The sequence below is a fragment of the Salvelinus alpinus genome, chromosome 28, assembly GCF_045679555.1.
Source record: "Salvelinus alpinus chromosome 28, SLU_Salpinus.1, whole genome shotgun sequence".
Classification (NCBI taxonomy): domain Eukaryota; kingdom Metazoa; phylum Chordata; class Actinopteri; order Salmoniformes; family Salmonidae; genus Salvelinus; species Salvelinus alpinus.
In genome coordinates, this window is record NC_092113.1 from 6,935,688 (window position 1) to 6,955,999 (window position 20,312).

Consider the following 20,312-nt stretch of genomic DNA (forward strand, 5'->3'; position numbering starts at 1 on the left):
TGCCGGGGTTTCCTGTCTCTCTGTGCCAGTTCATTATGTTATGTTTATGTTTAAAAAGAACCAAACAAGCCCTTGTCCTCAGTTAAGGCTGACATTTACCTCAACGTGTAGCATCTCAAATACAACGGAAATGTAACCACCAGATCACCTAGTGATTTCCGATAAAAACATATCAACAAAATACCGTCCAATCGATGATACAAATCATGGGTGCTATACTAAACAATTAGTGCTGAACACAACACATGGTTCTATTTCAAGTAATGTTCTCAGAACGTTCAGAGAATGTTAAGAAACAACATTCTTCTGTGGGAATTTGAGTACTTCTGCATAATGTTTTTCTGCAGGTTTCCTCGTGGTTATGTTTAAAGTCATGTTCTCAGAATATTAAGAAAACATTCCATAATAACCATAAGAAAACATGAGTAACGTTCAAAGAATGTTTGAAGAAAGTTATTTAGAAACATATACATTCTGTTCTCAGTGTCACAAAACTCTATCCTCTATCTTGTTAAGTGTGTTCAGGTGTGTTGGCCACACCCACTATTTTGGCCACAACTGATCTTAATGAGTGCTTGTTTCCTTTTGAAAAATGGGTATTTTTGGATAGACTAAAACGAACAACTTCGTATGAATTAAAAAACACATGGCATGCTAGTTCTATCGTGGAGTGCAGTGGACTAACTCTATGGATAGAGAACGGAAGATCATAGGTTTGAATCTCACTGACGCCATGCCACAATCAAAACAAAATGGGTTTGCGTGATTAATGCCTAAGCAAATAAATGTCAATGTGTCCGATCTGTGCTTGGATTTCGAAACAGTTACGCTAGCAGTGTTAATAAAAGTCGTATTGAAACATTCGGTGAACGTTTTAAGGAAGTTATTCAAAAACCTCCAAATGACCTCTAAAATGTTCTTCAAAACATTCACAACATTTAGAGAATGTTCTCAGAACATTATTTAATTACCTTCAAATATCTACAATTATAGAACCTCCCAGGAAAACATTCAGGGAACCATAGTAAAACATTCTCAGAACCTCCCTGCAACCTAAAAATGATACATTCCCAGAACAGGCAAAATGTTCATATCCTCGTTTAAAAGAACGTTTAAAATAACAGGCAGTTTTACCAGTCAGGAAACATATGGCTTCGTTCCCAGAATCAAGGGAGACCCAAAACTTAAATTCCCACAACTTCCAAGGAACCAAATGTGCTAGCTGGGTTCGCTCTGCCATTGTTGACTAGACTTCTGAAGACACCAATCAAAATGTGTTGATAACTATGCAGGAAAAATTATCTTACTGACATAATTAGTCCAACCCGAGGGAAAGTGAAGGTATTACCATACTGTTTACATCTATCTATCCTTTTTAGATATGAGCGGGAAAAACAACAAGGGCAGAGGGAAGGGAAGCAGCTACAGTAGAGCAGGGTTTTCCAAACTCAGTCCTGCTTCCCACAGGTGCATGTTTTGGTTTTTGCCCTAGCACTACACAGCTGACTCAAATAACCAACTCAGAATTAAGGTTTGGCCCCAGGAACGAGTTTGGGAAAACCTGTGTTCAATTCCGGTCCTGGAGGGCCAAAACACTCCTGTTTTTTTTTTCTACCTGGTAGTTAATTGCACTCATCTGGTGTCCCAGGTCTGAATTATTCCCGTAATTAGAAGGAGAGGATACAAAACGTAAGTGTTTCAGCCCTCTAAGACCGACATTGAGTCAGAAGATTTGAATCCATATTTCGCCTCCTACAACAGCCCACAGTTCTGGAGTACACAGATGGTTTATGGGAGTGAAGGAATCATGATTTGTGTGATGGAAGAGGGAGCGGTTTGAGCCAATTAAACCAGCCAACCAGAAAGCAGAAAAAATATGACCAAACCTTTGGAATCATCAATCAACAGACCTGAATGGAAAATCCAGTTACTTACTTTCATGGTGATAAAACAGTAGGCCTACATTTTTTGTTTTATGCTTGGCAAAACTCTGCAGATTCCAAATTGCAATTGGTGCTGTGCGGTGCTTAGAAAAAATATGCCAAGTAACGTGGGTTGTGAACACACAGCTTTCAGTCAATGTAGAAAAAGTTTGAATAAAAAGTAGAGACTGTTCTTGGGCAGTAAACCACAGTGAAGGAAATTGGACATCACAGCGCCTAAAATGACATACCCAAATCTAACTTCCTGTAGCTCAGGCGCTGAAGCAAGGATATGCATATTCTTGGTACCATTTGAAAGGAAACACTTTGAAGTTTGTGGAAATGTGAAAGGAATGTAGGAGAATATAACACAAAATATCTGGTAAAAGATAATACAAAGAAAACAAACACTGTTATTTTGTATTTTGATGTACCATCATCTTTGAAATGCAAGAGAAAGGCCATAATGTATTATTCCAGCCCAGGTGCACTTTAGATTTTGGCCACTAGATGGCAGCAGTGTATGTGCAACGGTTTAGACTGATCCAATGAACCATTGTATATTTGTTTAAAATGTTGTATCAAGACTACCCAAATGTGCCTAATTTGTTTATTAATAACTTTCCCAGTTCAAAATTGTGCACTCTCTCCAAACAATAACATGGTATTCTTTCACTGTAATAGCTACTGTAAATTGGACTGTGCAGTTAGATTAACAAGAATTTAAGCTTTCTGCCAATATCAGATATGTCTATGTCCTGGGAAATGTTCTTGTTACTTACAACCTCATGCTAATCGCATTAGCCTATGTTAGCTCAACCGTCCCGTGGAAGGGACACCGACCCCGAGGAAGTTAACTTGGAAGTCATGTTGAGGAAAATCTCTGCACTTTAAATGTTGCTGCCCTGACTGGGTCAGAAAATGGTCGAAGTTTGAATCTTTGGCAGTCGGAGTATGTGTCTGTTACCCCTCTGGCCTCTGCATATGGATACTGGTAGGCAGGATTCACTACAGCCATGAGTAGGGAGTCTGGTCATGGACAATCTGTACCACTGACCACTCCATGCAGGTTGCTGTTTCAATGCAGGTAGTTGTAACAGCCGGATAAGCATTTAAAGTCACAGAGACACAGGCGCACAGACACACACACACAAAACAATTTTCGAACCCTTTTCGATGACAAAGACAAGGACCAAGCATATAAAAACTGTAGACCAGCTCAACCCCTTGGAGCCACTAGGCCTTTTATAGAGCAGTGGAGTGGATGCTGTAGCCTACTACAGTATCCTAGTATGATGCTATTGTAAGGGAAGGATTTTTTGATAAGTTGGAAAACACCTGGACACACCAGCCTGGCCTCTCAGACTAGACCTAACATAGTAAACGTACACAGCAAATCTGCCATCCAAATTTTAACACCCGCATTGTTAAATGTAACACTTTCTTAGAAATGACACCAGGACACACCAGCCTGGCCTCTCAGACTAGACGTAACATAGTAAAGGTATACAGCAAATTTGAGATGAGAATCTTAACACCCACAATGTTAAATTGAACAGTTTCTTAGAAATTTTGTGAACCACCGAAAGTGTTAAATGTCCCCATACAGTCATCCTATCTCCCAAGTCAAATTAGCCTTTGATTGACCAAAACATAATCTGTAATATTTGTACACTATTAAAATTCTCAGAATTGAAGAAATTGTACCTTTGCTCTCATCTCTAACTATCAGAAAACCTGAAAGAACAGGCTGAGTGGACGGTGAAGCTTATATTCATGAGCTTTCCTTGACTGACAGCTCTTTGAAACACAGTTGTGGTTGTTGCCAGGTAACAAGGTAAACAATGGGCCACATGTCATTGATGACAAGGTAAACAATGTGCCGCATGTCATTCTGAGCCTAAATAGTATGCCTCGACCCATTTTCTCTGCAAAATGCTCTCATGGTCAACAGAGCTGAACATGGACTGTTGGATATCAGGCAAACAGAATCAATACACAATTGCAGTTCTGTTGTTTTGTAACTGATTACAGAATACAGTTCACTGATACACTTCTTCACAAGAATTAGTCAAGCCTGAGTCCCCTTAGAAGCTTAGACGTAAGGGAATGCACATAAAAACAACAGCGTACAATAAGTGAACTGGACAGTTTATAGGTGCCTCTGCATTACCATTATAAACGACAATATGTTCAGAACTGTAAGTATTGATCAGACATTTATTTGATCTTATACAATTAGGCCAGCATAGCTGAAATATTGATTAACATGAACACATAAAGGTGATCAAATAATGCTGAGGCATCATTTGAGATAAAAAAAAAAAAAAAAGATCATTAGAGAAAGCGTAACACAGTCCCCCGGCTGCCCTACAGTGTGCAGGACCCATTGATTCGTACAATTTGTAACACTCATCTCCAGTCCGAATGCTTGAAAAAAAACTATAAAAAGTAACTAACTGTGATATCATATCACATAAAAGTTGATTACTTAGGCTTTAGGAAATGCAACCAACTACAGAGATTGATGGGGAGAGGGAGAGGAGGGGGACAAATCCAGCTATGACTTCCTCCTTGTCAGACCTCACACTGGGCAGAAAGGGGTCCTGGGATGGACAGGTTCCCCACATATGGCTCTGGATCAAGGAGGACTTCGTTGAAGAGGAGATCCAGAAGCCAGTCTACATAGACTGTAATGTTTTTGGAAGGGAAATGTTTGTTAAATGGGTAGTGAATTACATTTCCTTTTATTTAGTGTTCTGAGTTGCTATCAATTCATCAATGTGGTGATCTACTCATTCTACAATGTGTTTTCTGGTGTTTTTGAAGCACTCCATTTCAAATATTCAATATTTGGTTGCGCACTTTTTGGTGAAACTTTTTAATGTTTGTATTTGGAATGTTTGTGTGCCTGAAATGCTCATATGATGCAGATTTGAAATGAATAACTATGACTTACAGTATGTTGGGTCTGTCTTCACAGGCTTCACAGCATATCACCCCCCCCCCCCCCCTTCTTTGCCTTGGGAAAGCTAAATTTGTTTCACAGCATTCCTGCTGTGATGGTTGCCTGGGAAGCTGTGCAGACAGAGTAGTTGTTGAATTTTCTAAAATGTCTATCATTACAGCTCGATGATAGTGGAGAGACAACAGGAGATGGAAAGTGAAATAATAATACCACCCCTCCCAATCATCATGATTAGCCCCAATGATACAAGCTACATCAACTGTAAGACAACCCACACAATGGAGCAACGCGGACTGTGAACACACACACACACACACACACACACACACACACACACACACACACACACACACACACACACACACACACACACACACACACACACACACACACACACACACACACACACACACACACACACACACACACACACACACACACACACAGACACACACACACACACACGCACACACACAGACACACACACACACACACACACACACACACACACACACAGGAACACACACGCATACCCAAACTCTACACACACATACATTGTAATATTGTTATATGGAGGTATTACACTTTTTGTATTGTAGATATGTAGTGGTGTAATGTTGTTTTATGATGTACTGTTTAATTTATTTTTTATTTTTGTGTGATGTAAGTGCCTTCATGTGTTTGGACCCCCAGGAAGAGGCAACAGCTAATGGGGATCCCTAATAAATACAAATAAAATAGAATTTAAAAATACGATTTTTAGGGGTAAATTGCAAATACTATACATACCCGAAACTCCTTTTGTGGACAACATTCCTTCGTGTCAGCTGTGTGCTGGCAGTTCTCAGACACTTAGGGTTTAGGGATGGAAGAACAAAAACCATATAGTGACTATCGGGTGTGTTACAGAAAATATACCATTCACAAGTCAAAGCAGCCACAGTTGCATTATCTAACGTTAGACCCCCGATCCCCTCAAAATGTTGGCTACCGTGTCAGACTCATCAAACTCTGATACTTACATTATGGTCAGCGCTTGCAAGATCCACTGTTAGTGATGGTACAGCATCCGTTTTCAGGATTAGCTTCCTGGCAAGACCCATCGAATGTTCTCCCCAATTGATAAAGCAACATCCCTTGAAATGTTCACTGCACATGATCATAATTTTCTGTGCAGCCTGTCCACCTGAAATGAAAATCAGCCACTGCTGTCGGATGTCTTCATTCTACTTCTACAGTATGGCATCCAATCACAACACAGTGTGCTTTTGCCGGCATAAGTAGCTTGCTAGCTAACAGTCCCACCACAGATGGAAGGTCACCAGTATCTTTGATCGTACTCTCTGCTTGAGCTAGCTACTAGTAGCTATCCTACGGTTTGTAAACAAAGCCAAAGCAAGGCGCAGGCGCACATGATGACGGTTTTAAGGTAGTATAATTATAATTTTTCAGTTCTGCCCATACATTTTCTATAGGATTGAGGTCAGGGCTTTGTGATGGCCACTCCAATACCTTGACTTTGTTGTCCTTAAGCCATTTTGCCAACTTTGGAAGTATGCTTGGGGTCATTGTCCATTTGGAAGATTCATTTGCGACCAAGCTTTAACTTCCTGACTGATGTCTTGAGATGTTGCTTCAATATATCCACATAATTTTCCTACCTTATGATGCCATCTATTTTGTGAAGTGCACCAGTCCCTCCTGCAGCAAAGCACCCCAACAACATGATGTTGCCACCCCCGTGTTTCACGGTTGGGATGGTGTTCTTCGGCTTGCAAGCCTCCCCTTTAACCTCCAAACATAACCATGGTCATTATGGCAAAACAGTTATATTTTTGTTTCATCAGACCAGAGAACATTTCTCCAAAAAGTACGATCTTTGTCCCCATGGGCAGTTGCAAACCGTAGTCTGGCTTTTTTTATGGCGGTTTTGGAGCAGTGGCTTCTTCCTTGCTTAGCCTACCAGAAGCTTCTAAAGCCATGACATAATTTTCTGGAATTTTCCAAGCTGTTTAAAGGCACAGTCATCTTAGTGTATGTAAACTTCTGACCCACTGGAATTGTGATACAGTGAATTATAAGTGAAATAATCTTATCTGTAAACAATTGTTGGAAAAATTACTTGTGTCATGCACAAAGTAGATTTCCTAATCGACCTGCCAAAACTGTAGTTTGCTAATTAACAAGAAATTTGTGGAGTGGTTGAAAAACGAGTTTTAATGACTCCAACCTAAGTATATGTAAACTTCCGACTTCAACTGTAGATATTAAAAGATAAAAAATCTACCTGCAACAACACATTCTGGGAAGAATGATAATGCCCCTCCCACATCTTTTTCACTCTGAGAGTTAATGGAAATTAACTCAACACAGTCGAGTAAGAACAACACCACGCAGTGTTGATTCTACTGTGATTCAAATAAGACTTCATTTATTCACTGCATGTTTGTCAATTTCAATCCCACAGGTGTTAACCCCACTAGAATCAACACTCAGAAATAACACTCACAACACTTTTGACCTTAACACTGAGATTTAAAAACTTGCAAATGTACTGTATGATATGTTATGTTTGGTATCAAATCAAATCAAATCAAATTTTATTAGTCACATACACATGGTTAGCAGATGTTAATGCGAGTGTAGCGAAATGCTTGTGCTTCTAGTTCCGACAATGCAGTAATAACCAACAGTAATCTAACCTAACAATTCCACACTACTACCTTACACACACACACAAGTGTAAAGGGATAAAGAATATGTACATAAAGATATATGAATGAGTGGTGGTACAGAACGGCATGGCAGATGCAGTAGATGGTATAGAGTACGGTATATACATATCTGATGAGTACTGTAGGGTATGTAAACATAAAGTGGCATAGTTTAAAGTGGCTAGTGGTACATGTATTGCATAAATGGTTACATAAGACAGTACACTGTAAATAAGAGCACCCCAAGAAAAGGAGGGCTTCAGCAAGAAGTTGCTTCTCAAAGTGGATGCTGCCCTTACCATCAATGGGGCTTCTAAAGCATCTCAAACAGCCAGCAGCACCAGCAAAGAACGTGAGAATGGAAGTGAGCAGGTAAGTGAAAAAGCTAGCTGGCTACCTCCATGCTAATGTTAGCTAGCTATAGCGCATTTAGCTAATGTCTTCCATCTAAATAACACTAATACAACTAACCAAATGTAAACATGTCTGCCAACTGTTGGTAGCTGACTGCTGATGCTGTCATGTTATAGATAATACAAGCCTATGGGAAAGAGCAGTTTTGGCTGCAACGGAGGTCACTTACTGTATAGTTGCGGTAATTCGGCCATTCTGTGGCTCCGGGAGAGTTTTCTTTACAGCCTGCCGAGTGTGGGCTTATGCAACGCTTCAGCCATGGATCCGATCTCGGATCTGGGGGCATTTCGGAGATGCCGCCAGAGCCATGCTTTCTTTGGAGTGGTGGATTGCGGATTTTTCACAATGGGAAATGTTATTTTGTGATCTTAGGATCTCTGGATTTTGTTTGTGTACTGCCATATCAATAAAATAGCTTGCCAAGTTTGTCACTGGTATGAGCTAGTAAATATCCTAAACCTAGAGGCTGGTTGATTGGGGAGGATGGGTAGGATTACAGTGCAATCGGAAAGTATTCAGACCCCTTCCCTTTTTCCACATTTTGTTATGTTACAGCCTTTTTCTAAAATACCCCATAATGACAAAATGAAAACAGGTTTTTAAAAATGTTTGCAAATGTATATATATATATTTTTTTTTTACAGAAATACCTTATTTACATAAGTACTCAGACCTGTGCTATGAGAATCTAAATTGCGCTCAGGTGCATCCTGTTTCCATTGATTATCCTTGAGATGCTTCTACACCTTGATTGGAGTCCACCTGTGGTAAATTCAATTGATTGGACATGATTTGGTACGGCACAAATCTGTCTATATAAGGTCCCACAGTTGACAGTGCATGTCAGAGCAAAAACCAAGCCATGAGGTCGAAGGAATTGTCTGTAGAGCACTGAGACAGGATTGTGTCAAGGCACAGATCTGGGGAAGGGTACCAAAAAATGTCTGCAGCATTGAAGGTCCCCAAGAACACAGTGGCCTCCATCATTCTTAAATGGAAGGAGTTTGGAACCACCAAGACTCTTCCTAAAGCTGGCCGCCCGGCCAAACTGAGCAATCGGGGAGAAAGGCCTTGGTCAGGGAGGTGACCAAGAACCCGATGGTAACTATGATAGAGCTCAATCTCTTCCTCTGTGGAGATGGGAGAACCTTCCAGAAGGACAACCATCTCTGCAGCACTCCACCAATCAGGCCTTTATGGTAGAGTTGCCAGATGGAAGCCACTCCTCAGTAAAAGGCACATGACACCCGCTTGGAGTTTGCCAAAATGCAACTAAAGGACTCTCAGACAATGAGAAACAAGATTCTCTGGTCTGATGAAACCAAGATTGAACTCTCTGGCCTGAATGCCAAGCATCATGTCTGGAGGAAACCAGGGACCGCTCATCACCTGGCCAATATCATCCCTACGGTGAGGCATGGTGTTGACAGGATCATGCTGTGGGGATGTTTTTCAGCGGCAGGGACTGGGAGACTAGTCAGGATTGAGAGAAAGATGAACAGAGCAAAGTACAGAGAGAACCTTGATGAAAACCTGCTTCAGAACGCTCAGGACTTCAGACTGGGGCAAAGTTTAACCTTCCAACAGTACAACGACCCTGAGCACACAGTCAAGACAACACAGAAGTGACTTTGGGACAAGTCTCTGAATGTCCTTGAGTGGCCCAGCCAAAGCCCGGACTTGAACCCGATCGAACATCTCTGGAAAGACCTGAAAATAGCTGTGCAGCGACGCTCCCCGCCCATCCTGACAGAGAGAGCATCTGCAGAAACTCCCTGAATACAGTTGTGCGAAGCTTGTAGCATCATACCCAAGAAGACGCAAGGCTGTAATCGTTGCCAAAGGTGCGTCAACAAAGTACTGAGTAAAGGGTCTGAATACTTATGTAAATGTGATATTTCCGTTTTTTTTTATTTCTTATACATTTCTAAAAACCTATTTTTGCTTTGTCATTATGGGGTATTGTGTGTAGATTGATGTGGGAAAAAACAATTTAATCCATTTCAGAACAAGGCTGTAGCGTAACAAAATGTGGAAAAATTCAAGGGGTCTGAATACTTTCCAAATGCCTTGTATAACGCGAACGTCTAGCAGCCCAAAAGTTGCACGTTTGAATCACGGACAACTTCAGTATTTTAGCTAATTAGAACCTTTGCAACTACTTACTCCTTTAAACAGACATCCGGACATCCACAAATTCATACATATCATACCGAATGTAACATATCATACTATGTGGAGGGAATCAAATGTACATTTACTGTGTTTCGTCGACACCCTGAGTCCAGGTTGGACACACACACGCACTTGGTCTATGTGTCAGTCATAATGAACATGAAAATTGGGGCACATCCCTCCAGGGAGCGCAGGTAGGCCTACATCCTAACACATGCACACACACAGTAGCATGATTAGCTCTTTCGCTCCTCATTTCAACACAGACCACGTAGGCCTACTTATTACCAAGAACAGTTAGAGTCACTGTGATTTGTAGTTTGTAACATGTGACTAGACGACGGTGACAAAATAGGGGGGGATAAATATGCTGTGTTGTCATATCACAGTCACACTCGTGTCCAAATGTCATAGCAAGCCTAACACATCTCCTCTAACTATACAACCACCGACAGAGCGATATTCGCGCAAAAGGGCGACGAGCAAATTCACGCTGCACGTGATTAGATAGGTTCACATGGACTTTTATTATGCCGTTATACCAACCCGCCACCGTTATGATCAACTGGGACTTTACATAATAACATTCTTGTGTGTCAATACTTGGAATTTATTTCATTTCAAATGCAGAAATGTCACTTTTCCTGCAGCAGCTACGAGCTGTCATCCTTTCGAAGCTATCTAACCTATTATATAATGACGGATATGCTGTGTTTAAGCTACACATTATTAACAAGCCGTTCATATGTCTGTCTTTCTACAACACAATGTAAAAATCTAAATAATCAAAAGGACTGAAAATTCGATGTATTTTCAATTAAATATTTGTTAGGCTATGCATTACCAATGAATGTCATTCTGCCAGCCATCCCATCACTGATGTGAGCGGGCACACACAACATCCAGAATCTGAAGATGGGGACGTTTGCACATCATTATCAAGAGAGTGGCGACACGTACTTCAATGTCTTACGATAGCCTACATACTACTAGGCTAAACAACACACTCACTCACTCACACACACACACACACACACACACACACACACACAAAGCAGCAGCAAAAGCATCCTCCTCTGAAAACACCCATGCAGAAACGAATGAGCTCGAGCATCCTTCATGACAACCTCAAAATAAGCCACAATTCAGTGGTCATTTCTTTTAATACTACAATGGTATGGTTTTACTTTTTTTTTACCAATGACTTTACAGTTGGAGGGGAAACGCTACCCATGACACGTCCCAACAGCTAGGCAAAAGCCAAGTAAATCGTAAAAGCATCACAAAACCAACTGCCAAATCCTAACAGCACCGTGTCCCTGTCTACAACACAACAGAGCGTTTGACGATATAAATAATGTAAAGCATCATATACAATGTCAAGTGTATAAGGATATCAAATCTATCATTTGTCAAATACTTGGCATCAACTGCACCGTTGCTAATGACAGGTCTTACCTATTCATTCCCGGTCCACCACCCATTCCTCCCCCGGCAGCAGCACCATTGGCGGGCTTGATGAGCTGTCCAGAGCCCAGTGGTGCTGAAATGGAACCACGCGCTCCCGCCATAGAGATGGAGCCCGGTTCCCCGGGTTGTCCGCCTCCCTCGATGCTCCCTTCGTTCCCCATCCTCTCTGGTTAGGAGATCGAGGAGAGTAATTGTATTTCGACCGTTGTTATAATTATAATAATATAAAAAGCTCAGAGGAGCGAACTCAGCGATGCTGCTCCTCCAACGCCATCATCACCTCCGATCCAGAGACCTGCATGGGGCACGCGCACAGACGGGGGCGAGAAACAGCCAGGGCACGAGCTCTGCTGCTGACGCTGAGGTTGCCGTGCGCGTTCTTATATCAGAAGTATCTCCCGGTTCTTGGAGGAGAGAGACTAGAGGATATCTTGGGGGGATGATCTGTCATAGGATGCAGATGTATGAGTTACTTTCGTGGCATTAACATCAAGCAGAACTTCTGATGTCGAGAACAAAAGTATTAGAATTGCAAACAAAAATAATGATATTGAAAGCAAAACATCAACCCAGAAGTGTTGAGAGCAACAACAAACAAATTGCAAGGAAATTATTAAGAAATGCGAGAAGAAATGAATTGTAAATGAATGCAAGACAATTCGTTTTCAGTGAAACATTTTTCTTCAATTTTCCCTATCTTCGGCTATGTATTTTTGCACTTGCACGTTTTTTAATTCATTCCAGCAGTACTCCACCAGGCATCCCACTGTGGTTTTGCCACTGAACCTATGCAGGGTTGGTCCTGGTCAGTCCCTGGGAGGGAGATCAGATGTTGCTGGTCAAATCCCATTGCCTCAGGCCAGTGATGGGGACATTACCCTGCATTGGGTGCCGTCTTTCGAATGTGATGTGAAACAGAAGTCCTCTGTGGTCATTAAAAATCCTGTGGCGCTTATGGTAAAAGTAGTGGTGCTAGCCCCAGTGTCCTGGCTAAATTGGCAAACTGGCCCCATTCCATCATAGCCACCTAATTTGTATACATCACTCCTGACCTCTCAACCATGCTAGCTGTTGCGTGGTGAGCGTTCCGGCACAAAATAGTTGCCACACATTGGTTGTGGATGAGGTGAGGTTTCCCCTTACTATGTAAAAGCTCTTTGATTAGTAATGTATACATCCAATCAATCCATTCTGTGTAGGCGGGTTTAGAGGAAGCATCTCCATTGGTCAATCAGTTTTGGAGTAATGGTTCAGCCTCATGTTACAATAAGTGCCCAGGGATATTTTGGACCACGTAGAATCAGGACATCCTTTTAACGTCCCATCTGAAAGACAGCAGCCTTCGCAGGGCAATGTCCCCATCACTGCCCTGGGGCAGGGGGATTTGATATTAACACCAGAGGGAAAAGTGTCCCCTACTGGCCCTCCAACACCACTTCCAGCAACATCTGGTCTCCCATTCCAGTGACCGACCCTGCTTTGCTTCAGAGGCAAACCAGCAGTGGGATGCCAGGTAGTATCCTGCTGGAATGTATTTTAAAAAAACTTGCAACTGCAAAAAAAGGCAGTGAAAGCACAAGCCAGGGTGATAATGTAACCACATTTTTTTTTTAAATGCAGGCAAAGAGGGAGGCGTTGTCACGCCCTGACCTTAGAAACCCTTTTATTCTCTATTTTGGTTAGGTCAGGGTGTGACTAGGGATGGCAATCTATGTGTTCTATTTCTATGTTGGCCGGGTATGGTTCCCAATCAGAGGCAGCTGTCTATCGTTGTCTCTGATTGGGGATCATACTTAGGCAGCCTGTTTTCCACCTTAGTTTGTGGGATCTTGATTTTGTTAGTTGCTGTTTAGCCTGCAGAACTTTATGTTAATTTTGTATTTTATTGGGGTTTTGGTGTTCATTTGAAATAAAAGTAAGATGTTCGCCTACCATGCTGCACCTTGGTCTAATTCATCTTTAAACAGACGTAACAGGTGTTTGATCTCAATTGTTTATAATTAAACATGTTTCACTGAAATCTTTTGTTTTACATTTATTTACAATTAATTTGTTCTCACATTTAAAAAAAATCCTTGCTGTATTATATTTTTTTGCTCTCAATACTTTGGGTTTCATGTTCTGCTTTCAATACCATTCTTTTAATTTGCAATAATAAGAATTTTGTTCTCGATTTCAGAAGTTCTGCTTGATATTAATGGCAAAAAGTGACTCCATACACCTTTCCCACTGAAAAAACATGTCCTCTTTGAGCAGCTGGACACACCTCTCTCAAACTGGCGCAGCAGTCTAAGTGGTCTAAGGCAATGCATCTCAGTGATAGAGGTGTCACTACAGACCCTGGTTCGATTCCCGGCTGTATCACAACCGGCTGTGATTGGGAGTCCCATAGGGTGGTGCACAATTGGCCCAGCGTCATTAGGGTTTGGCAGGGGTAGGCCGTCATTGTAAATAAGAATTTGTTCTTATCTGACTTGCCGAGTTAAATAAAAAATACTGCAGGACTGGTCCAGGTTATTAGTGCGCATTTCACCACTTCTGCAGGGTGAGAGCAACATTTTCTGTTGTGACACCAAGCCCTCGGAGCCCCAATAATACAGATGAATAAATCCTGACAGGTTACAGTCACAGTTCAAGGCTGATCAAATCCCTTTGTAGCTAAAATAAAATGACAACGTTTTTCCTAAACTTCCTTCCAGCCACCATCAGAGCTGCTATTCTGATCCAAACCCAACAAATAATTTGCCAATGCATGGCCACCAATGCGTCTTGGATGGACAACCCGCGTTATCAGTCACTCTGACAGGCGGCCTCGCCCATTGCGTTGACGATATGGAGGCAATGGCGCATACTTAAGGAGATTAAAATTAGGCATGTGCCAACACTCCACCTCAGGCGGCACGGACGGATGAATCCCATTGGCTGGGCTGGGATGATTGATTGGCCGTGGGCCAGCCTTGATCAGCACTTTGGCTGCCCACCTGTTCCCTGGACCACAGAGAAGAGCAGAGGCTGGGCAGTGCCAGTCTGCCAGTCGCTTATCTCATCCCCCTCTCCCCATTCCATCACAGTCAGACTAGACTACAGCTAGACAGCTTTGTCTCCAAATGAACAGATCCTTCCTGTGATACTATAAATGAGCTAAGCTAAGGATTTTCTCTCTGTTGGCATTTTCATTTGTACAGGTCCCAATGGACCTCAGTAGGCCTATCACTGGAATCTACTTGTCCGTTTAAAAAAAAGAACCCCATACCTGAAACTTCAAATGACTGGACCACCAATACATTGCCACATAGGCCCTTCAACCACAGAACACCCAGTCTATATCCGTCATATCAGTTTGAGCATTGATTAGGAAAGCCTAATCAATCCAGAAGATGAGAATAAATGAGATGCCAGAGGGACACTCAGAACAGAGCCATAGATACACCGTATAGAGTTAAATATGCCTCTGAGAATAAGCCCTGTGACAATGCCTGCCTATAGGCATTATAGCCATGTAGGCTATGGCATATAGCCAGGCCTAATCCACCTGGAATTTAAAGGACACATAAACCCCTCCCTCTCCCTGTCATGAATGGGTTAATTCACTACCTTCCCTACATTGAGGTCTCGAAGTCCCTCTAGACCTCTCTCTCACCCTACCTTTCCCTCTCTCCCCTTCTCCTCCCCCCTCTCGCCACCTCTCAATCCCTCCCTGCTTCCTTTCCCTCTCTCCCTCTGTCCTCACCCTCCACCTCTCCTTTCTCCCGACAGTCTCTCTTTGCTGTCAGAACGGAACACGTTGCTGGCGTGTCGATGCTGTATAAAGAAACACAGGGGAAATATGAAAGACAGATGGCTGAGAGAGAGAGAGAGAGAGACGTTAACCTCGTTACTTTTCAGAGGCTCGGTGGGCACTGTGTTGGAAGGTATTTGACATTTGATGACATTTGTGGCATTTCAGAGTGTGTTCTGACTTCAAGACACACTCTGAAACTACAAGGGTAGTGTGAGAAGAGACTTGGGAGGGAGGAGGGGGTTTGGCAATGTCTGTTAGGTCAACTGAGGTGAAGACCAATATTGCCACGCCCTCATTTCTGAAATCTGTCCAGATGATCAATAGCCGATGAACGATCTGAGACAGAAAACAATGGCATCACGCAAGCAACATATAAAACAGCCACGTGGTACTTAATATGTCATTTTCAGCCCTATAGGAACTCTATAAAGGATTTTAAACAACTCCCAGGCTGATGTAAAACACTCATAAGACTGTTGCTTTATACCCTGATGAAGGCAGCTTGTCTGTCGAAACGTTGGTCATTAGGTTATTAAGTTATTGCATCCGAGCTCCTAGAGTGTGCGGCTCTCCTTTCATTTTTCAAGTGTTGCTTTATGTAAAACAGCATATGGCACCACTGATAAATGAGCAGTGACTCATTTGGGTCTACTTACAGAAGACAAGCACATGGAATTATCAAGGGTAAAATGCTCCGCTCGCTTCCTATAGGTTTATTATTTCCAGCTGTGCTCCAAAGGGGATTTGTTATAACGACACAACTTAAAAGCAATGCGGTCTATACTTAGATGAAAGCAGTGGAGGCTGCTGAAGGCAGGATGGCTCATAATAAAGGCTGGGACGGAGCGATTGGAATGGCATGAAACACATGGAAACGACATGTTTGATGTATTTGATATCATTCCACTGATTCCGCTCCAGCCATTACCACGAGCCCAGTCCTCCCTAATTAAGGTGCCACCAACCTCTTATGCATGAGAGCATGTTTGGTGCTCAGATTGCACTAGGAAAATGTACATGGTGAGTTACTCCACCTAGTGGATGAATACCGTCATTGCACTAATAGCTGCAAACAGCAGCATTATCATCAGTAATGTGATCAGTTGGTGGAGGACAAGGTTGGCTCACCCTCCTCCTGGAGCTCTACCCTCCTGCAGGATTTCATTCTATTCCTAATCAAACACAACCGATCCTGCAATTAGTTGTATTCATATCGGGATGGAGCAAAAGCCTGCACAATCAGTCGACATGTATCATACTTCTATAGAAATACCACAGTAATCAATATAAGAACCATTATTATGAGTGTCTGTGATTTGGTTGCATTCTTGAACATAAGCTTATCACCTGAATCAATATGTAATAAGGAAAGGTTGCCCTGTTTAGGCCTACCAAAATAATACAATAATCCCGTAATAGCAGTAGGATATGATGCCTCTCTTTCAGATCTGGGTGCAGAATGGGCCCTGCTTTGCTCTGTCTGACAGCAGAGGATTTAAAAACAAAACATGATAAGCCACAGAAAAGTGACAGAGGCTTGAAATGGAAGAACGACGGCATCTCTCAGAGGATAAGCTGGACTGGGGTGGGCTGGGTTGGGGGTCATTTTAGGCCCTGGTGCTGCGATGCTGCTGACTTTACATTGCAGAGCTTGTATGCCTGACTGACTGCCAGCCAAGGCTCGTTGTGATTGATGTAGGCGGATCAGCGGAGCAGTGAGGGAAGGAGAACCGAAGGCTCCTCAGGAAATTGGAACAAGTTCCATAACTCAGGGCCTTTAGCTCTCCATGCTACATATTTTGGTCTCAATCTCCCACTACATCCACAACCCCTCAGATTCCTGTCGAGGGAGTGGGAGACAGACAGAGGGTTGACTGACTGCATTTGAGCTGATAGAAGAGTTATTGCAGATGATAGACGGATTATAGATAGATAATGTGCCATCAGAACATAGAACAGAATATTGGGAAAGAATAAACAGAGAGGGAAAAGAGTCGATGTGAAAAGGCCATACATTTGCATTTGACGTGCACTGCCCACAGAAATGATTCACACCCGTTGACTTTTTCCACATTTTGTTGTGTTATCGCCTGAATTTAACATTGATTAAATAACATCAAAGTGAAATTATGTTTTAATTTGATTTTTTACAAATTAATACAAATATGAAAAGCTGAAATTGTCACGCCTGCGCCCGCTCTCCCTCTCTGGCGCTCGAGGGCGCCAGGCTGCCCTTCATTACGCACACCTGTCGCCATCATTACGCGCAGCGGCGTTCATTGGACTCACCTGGACTCCTTCCCTTTGTTGATTGCCTCGTCTATAACTGTCTGCTCCCCCATTTGTTCCCTGTGTCTGCATTAATGTCGTTATGTGTTCATGTACAGACACTGTCCTGTTCCATATCCGTTGATAATTAAATGTTCCCTCCCTGTACCTGCTTCTCGTCTCTAACAGCGTCGCTCTTCACAGAAATGTATTGAGTCAATAACTATTCAATCCCTTTGTTATGGAAAGCCTAAATAAGTTCAGGAGTAAAAATGTGCTTAACAAGTCACAAAATAAGTTGCATGAACTCACTATTTGTGCAGTAATAGTGTTTAACATGAGTTCTGAATGACTACCTCATCACTGTACCCCACACATACAATTATCTGTAAGGTCCCTTAGTCGAACAGTGAATTTCAAACGCAAATTCATCCACAAAGACCAGGGAGGTTTTCCAATGCCTTGCAACGGGCATCTATTGGTAGATGGGTAAAAAAAATTAAAAGCAGACATTGAATATCCCTTTGAGAATGGTGAACTTATTAATTACACTTTGGATGGTGTATCAATACACCCAGTCACTACATACATACAGGCGTCCTTCCTAACTCAGTTGCCGGAGAGGAAGGAAACCATTCAGGGATTTCACCATGAGGCCAATGGTGACTTTAAAACAGTTACAGAGTTTAATGGCTATGATAGGAGAAAACTGAGGATGGATCAACAACATTGAGTTTTCTCCACAATACTAACCTAGTTGACAGAGTGAAAAGAAGGAAGCCTATACAGAATAAGGCACGAAAGTAATTCTGCAAAAAATGTGGCAAAGCAATTCACTTTTTGTCCTCAATACAAAGTGTTATGTTGGGGGCAAGTCCAATACAACATATTACTGAGTACCACTCTCCATATTTTCAAGCATAGTGGTGGCTGCATCATGTTATGGGTATGCTTGTAATCGTTAAGGACTGGGGAGTTTTTCAGGATCAAAATAAATGGAATGGAGCTAAGCACAGGAAAAATCCTAGTGGAAAACCTGGTTCAGTCTGCCTTCCACCAGACACTAGGAGATTAATTCGCTTTTCAGCTGGACAATAACCTAAAACACAAGGCCAAATATACACTGGAGTTGCTTACCAAGACAACATTGAATGTTCCTGACTGGCTTACTTACAGTTTTGGCTTGAATATCTATGGCAAGACTTGAAAATGGCTCTCTTGCAATGACCAACAACCAACTTGACGAAGCTTGAAGAATTTTTAAAGAATAATGGGCAAATATTGTACAATCCAGTTAAGCTCTTAGAGACTTACTCAGAAAGACTCACAGCTGTAATTGTTACCAAAGGTGACTCTAACGTTTATTAACTCAGGGGTGTGAATACTTACGTAAATGATATATTTCTGTATTTCATTTTCTATACATTTGCTAACATTTCTAAAAACATGTTTTCACTTTGTCAATTGGTCAACAAAAAAAAAGTGGGGTATTGTGTGTAGATGGGTGAGAAAAATATATTTAATCAATTTTTAATTCAGGCTGTAACACAAAAAAATGTGGAATAAGGCACTGTATGCATTGATTTGACCCAGGTCTGAAAGCTAGTTAAGGTACATTTTGTAGAGTAGGCATATGGAGCTACAAAAGGCTCCACTCACATACCTCACCATGAGTCCAAGAGTCATGAAACTCATCATGACTCACCTTTTTTAATTATCTCACTTTCTTCAGTAGCTTCCACGCCCTTACTAAACGTGTTCCCATTGCATTCCAAACACGTAACATTTTCAAAGCGCTGTTGTGGAGAAACAAAGCAATCATTACAAGTTCAGAAGAAGAAAGGATTACATTGATTTAATTTAGCTGTTGATTGGCTAATTAATGCTTTTCACAGATCAATTCTGCCTGCTTGTTAGAGCGGAAATAAACACTGCTGCTACTTCACTCTCCAACCAGGTGCATGAATTGAAGCGCGAAGTGAAGTGAAGAGGAGATTTGGCAACTCGGGAGGGCAGTGGAAGTTGATAAAAACCTTTCTTGAATGATATAACCAACTGTTCCAGTGTGGTGATGCTGATGGTTTCTCGGGACTGATGGCTTCTATGGTTGTGGCTATTGAAATACAGCTATACATTTTAGTAAATTAGCACAAGGTTTCGCAAACTTGGTCCCCCACCCCTGATTTAGCAGACCATCTTATCCAGAGCGACTGGGGTTATAAGAGTCTTGCTCAAGGGAACAGATATATTTATTTCACCTAGTCATTTCGGGCTTTCAAACTCGTGCTTCAATCCAAGTAGCATAATAAAATCCCCATCAAAATCAGTTAGTTTAACTAAGAGATATCTGGTCCACCACATCCGCCTATGTCAGCCTTCCGCACCTGTGGCCGTGACCGAGCTACAGCAGTGGCTGTCAGACCATGAGACATCCGGACAATCGGTCTTCTCACGAAAATGTCTGTTTGACCACTCTATGGAAAGATGACTCTCGCAAACATGAAGGTGGTCATTGTTTTGCGGAGTGTCACGGGACTTGTCTGAAGGTAACCTATACAAATGAATAGAAATGGCAACAAAAATAAGGGGTTGAATGTGTC

General features: G+C 42.0%; 1 protein-coding gene across 2 annotated transcripts in view; it reads right to left on the reverse strand.

Moving 5' to 3' along the window:
• LOC139557038 (protein bassoon-like) overlaps window positions 1-11,969 on the reverse strand; it is a 190,807-nt gene extending 178,838 nt beyond the window's left edge. For both annotated transcript variants that reach the window (XM_071371352.1, XM_071371351.1), the window contains exon 1: window positions 11,652-11,969. In XM_071371352.1, the coding sequence (XP_071227453.1) occupies window positions 11,652-11,824 (173 nt within the window). In that variant the 5' untranslated portion in view covers window positions 11,825-11,969. The remainder of the gene's footprint in view (window positions 1-11,651) is intronic.
• Between the last annotated feature and the right edge of the window lie 8,343 nt (window positions 11,970-20,312).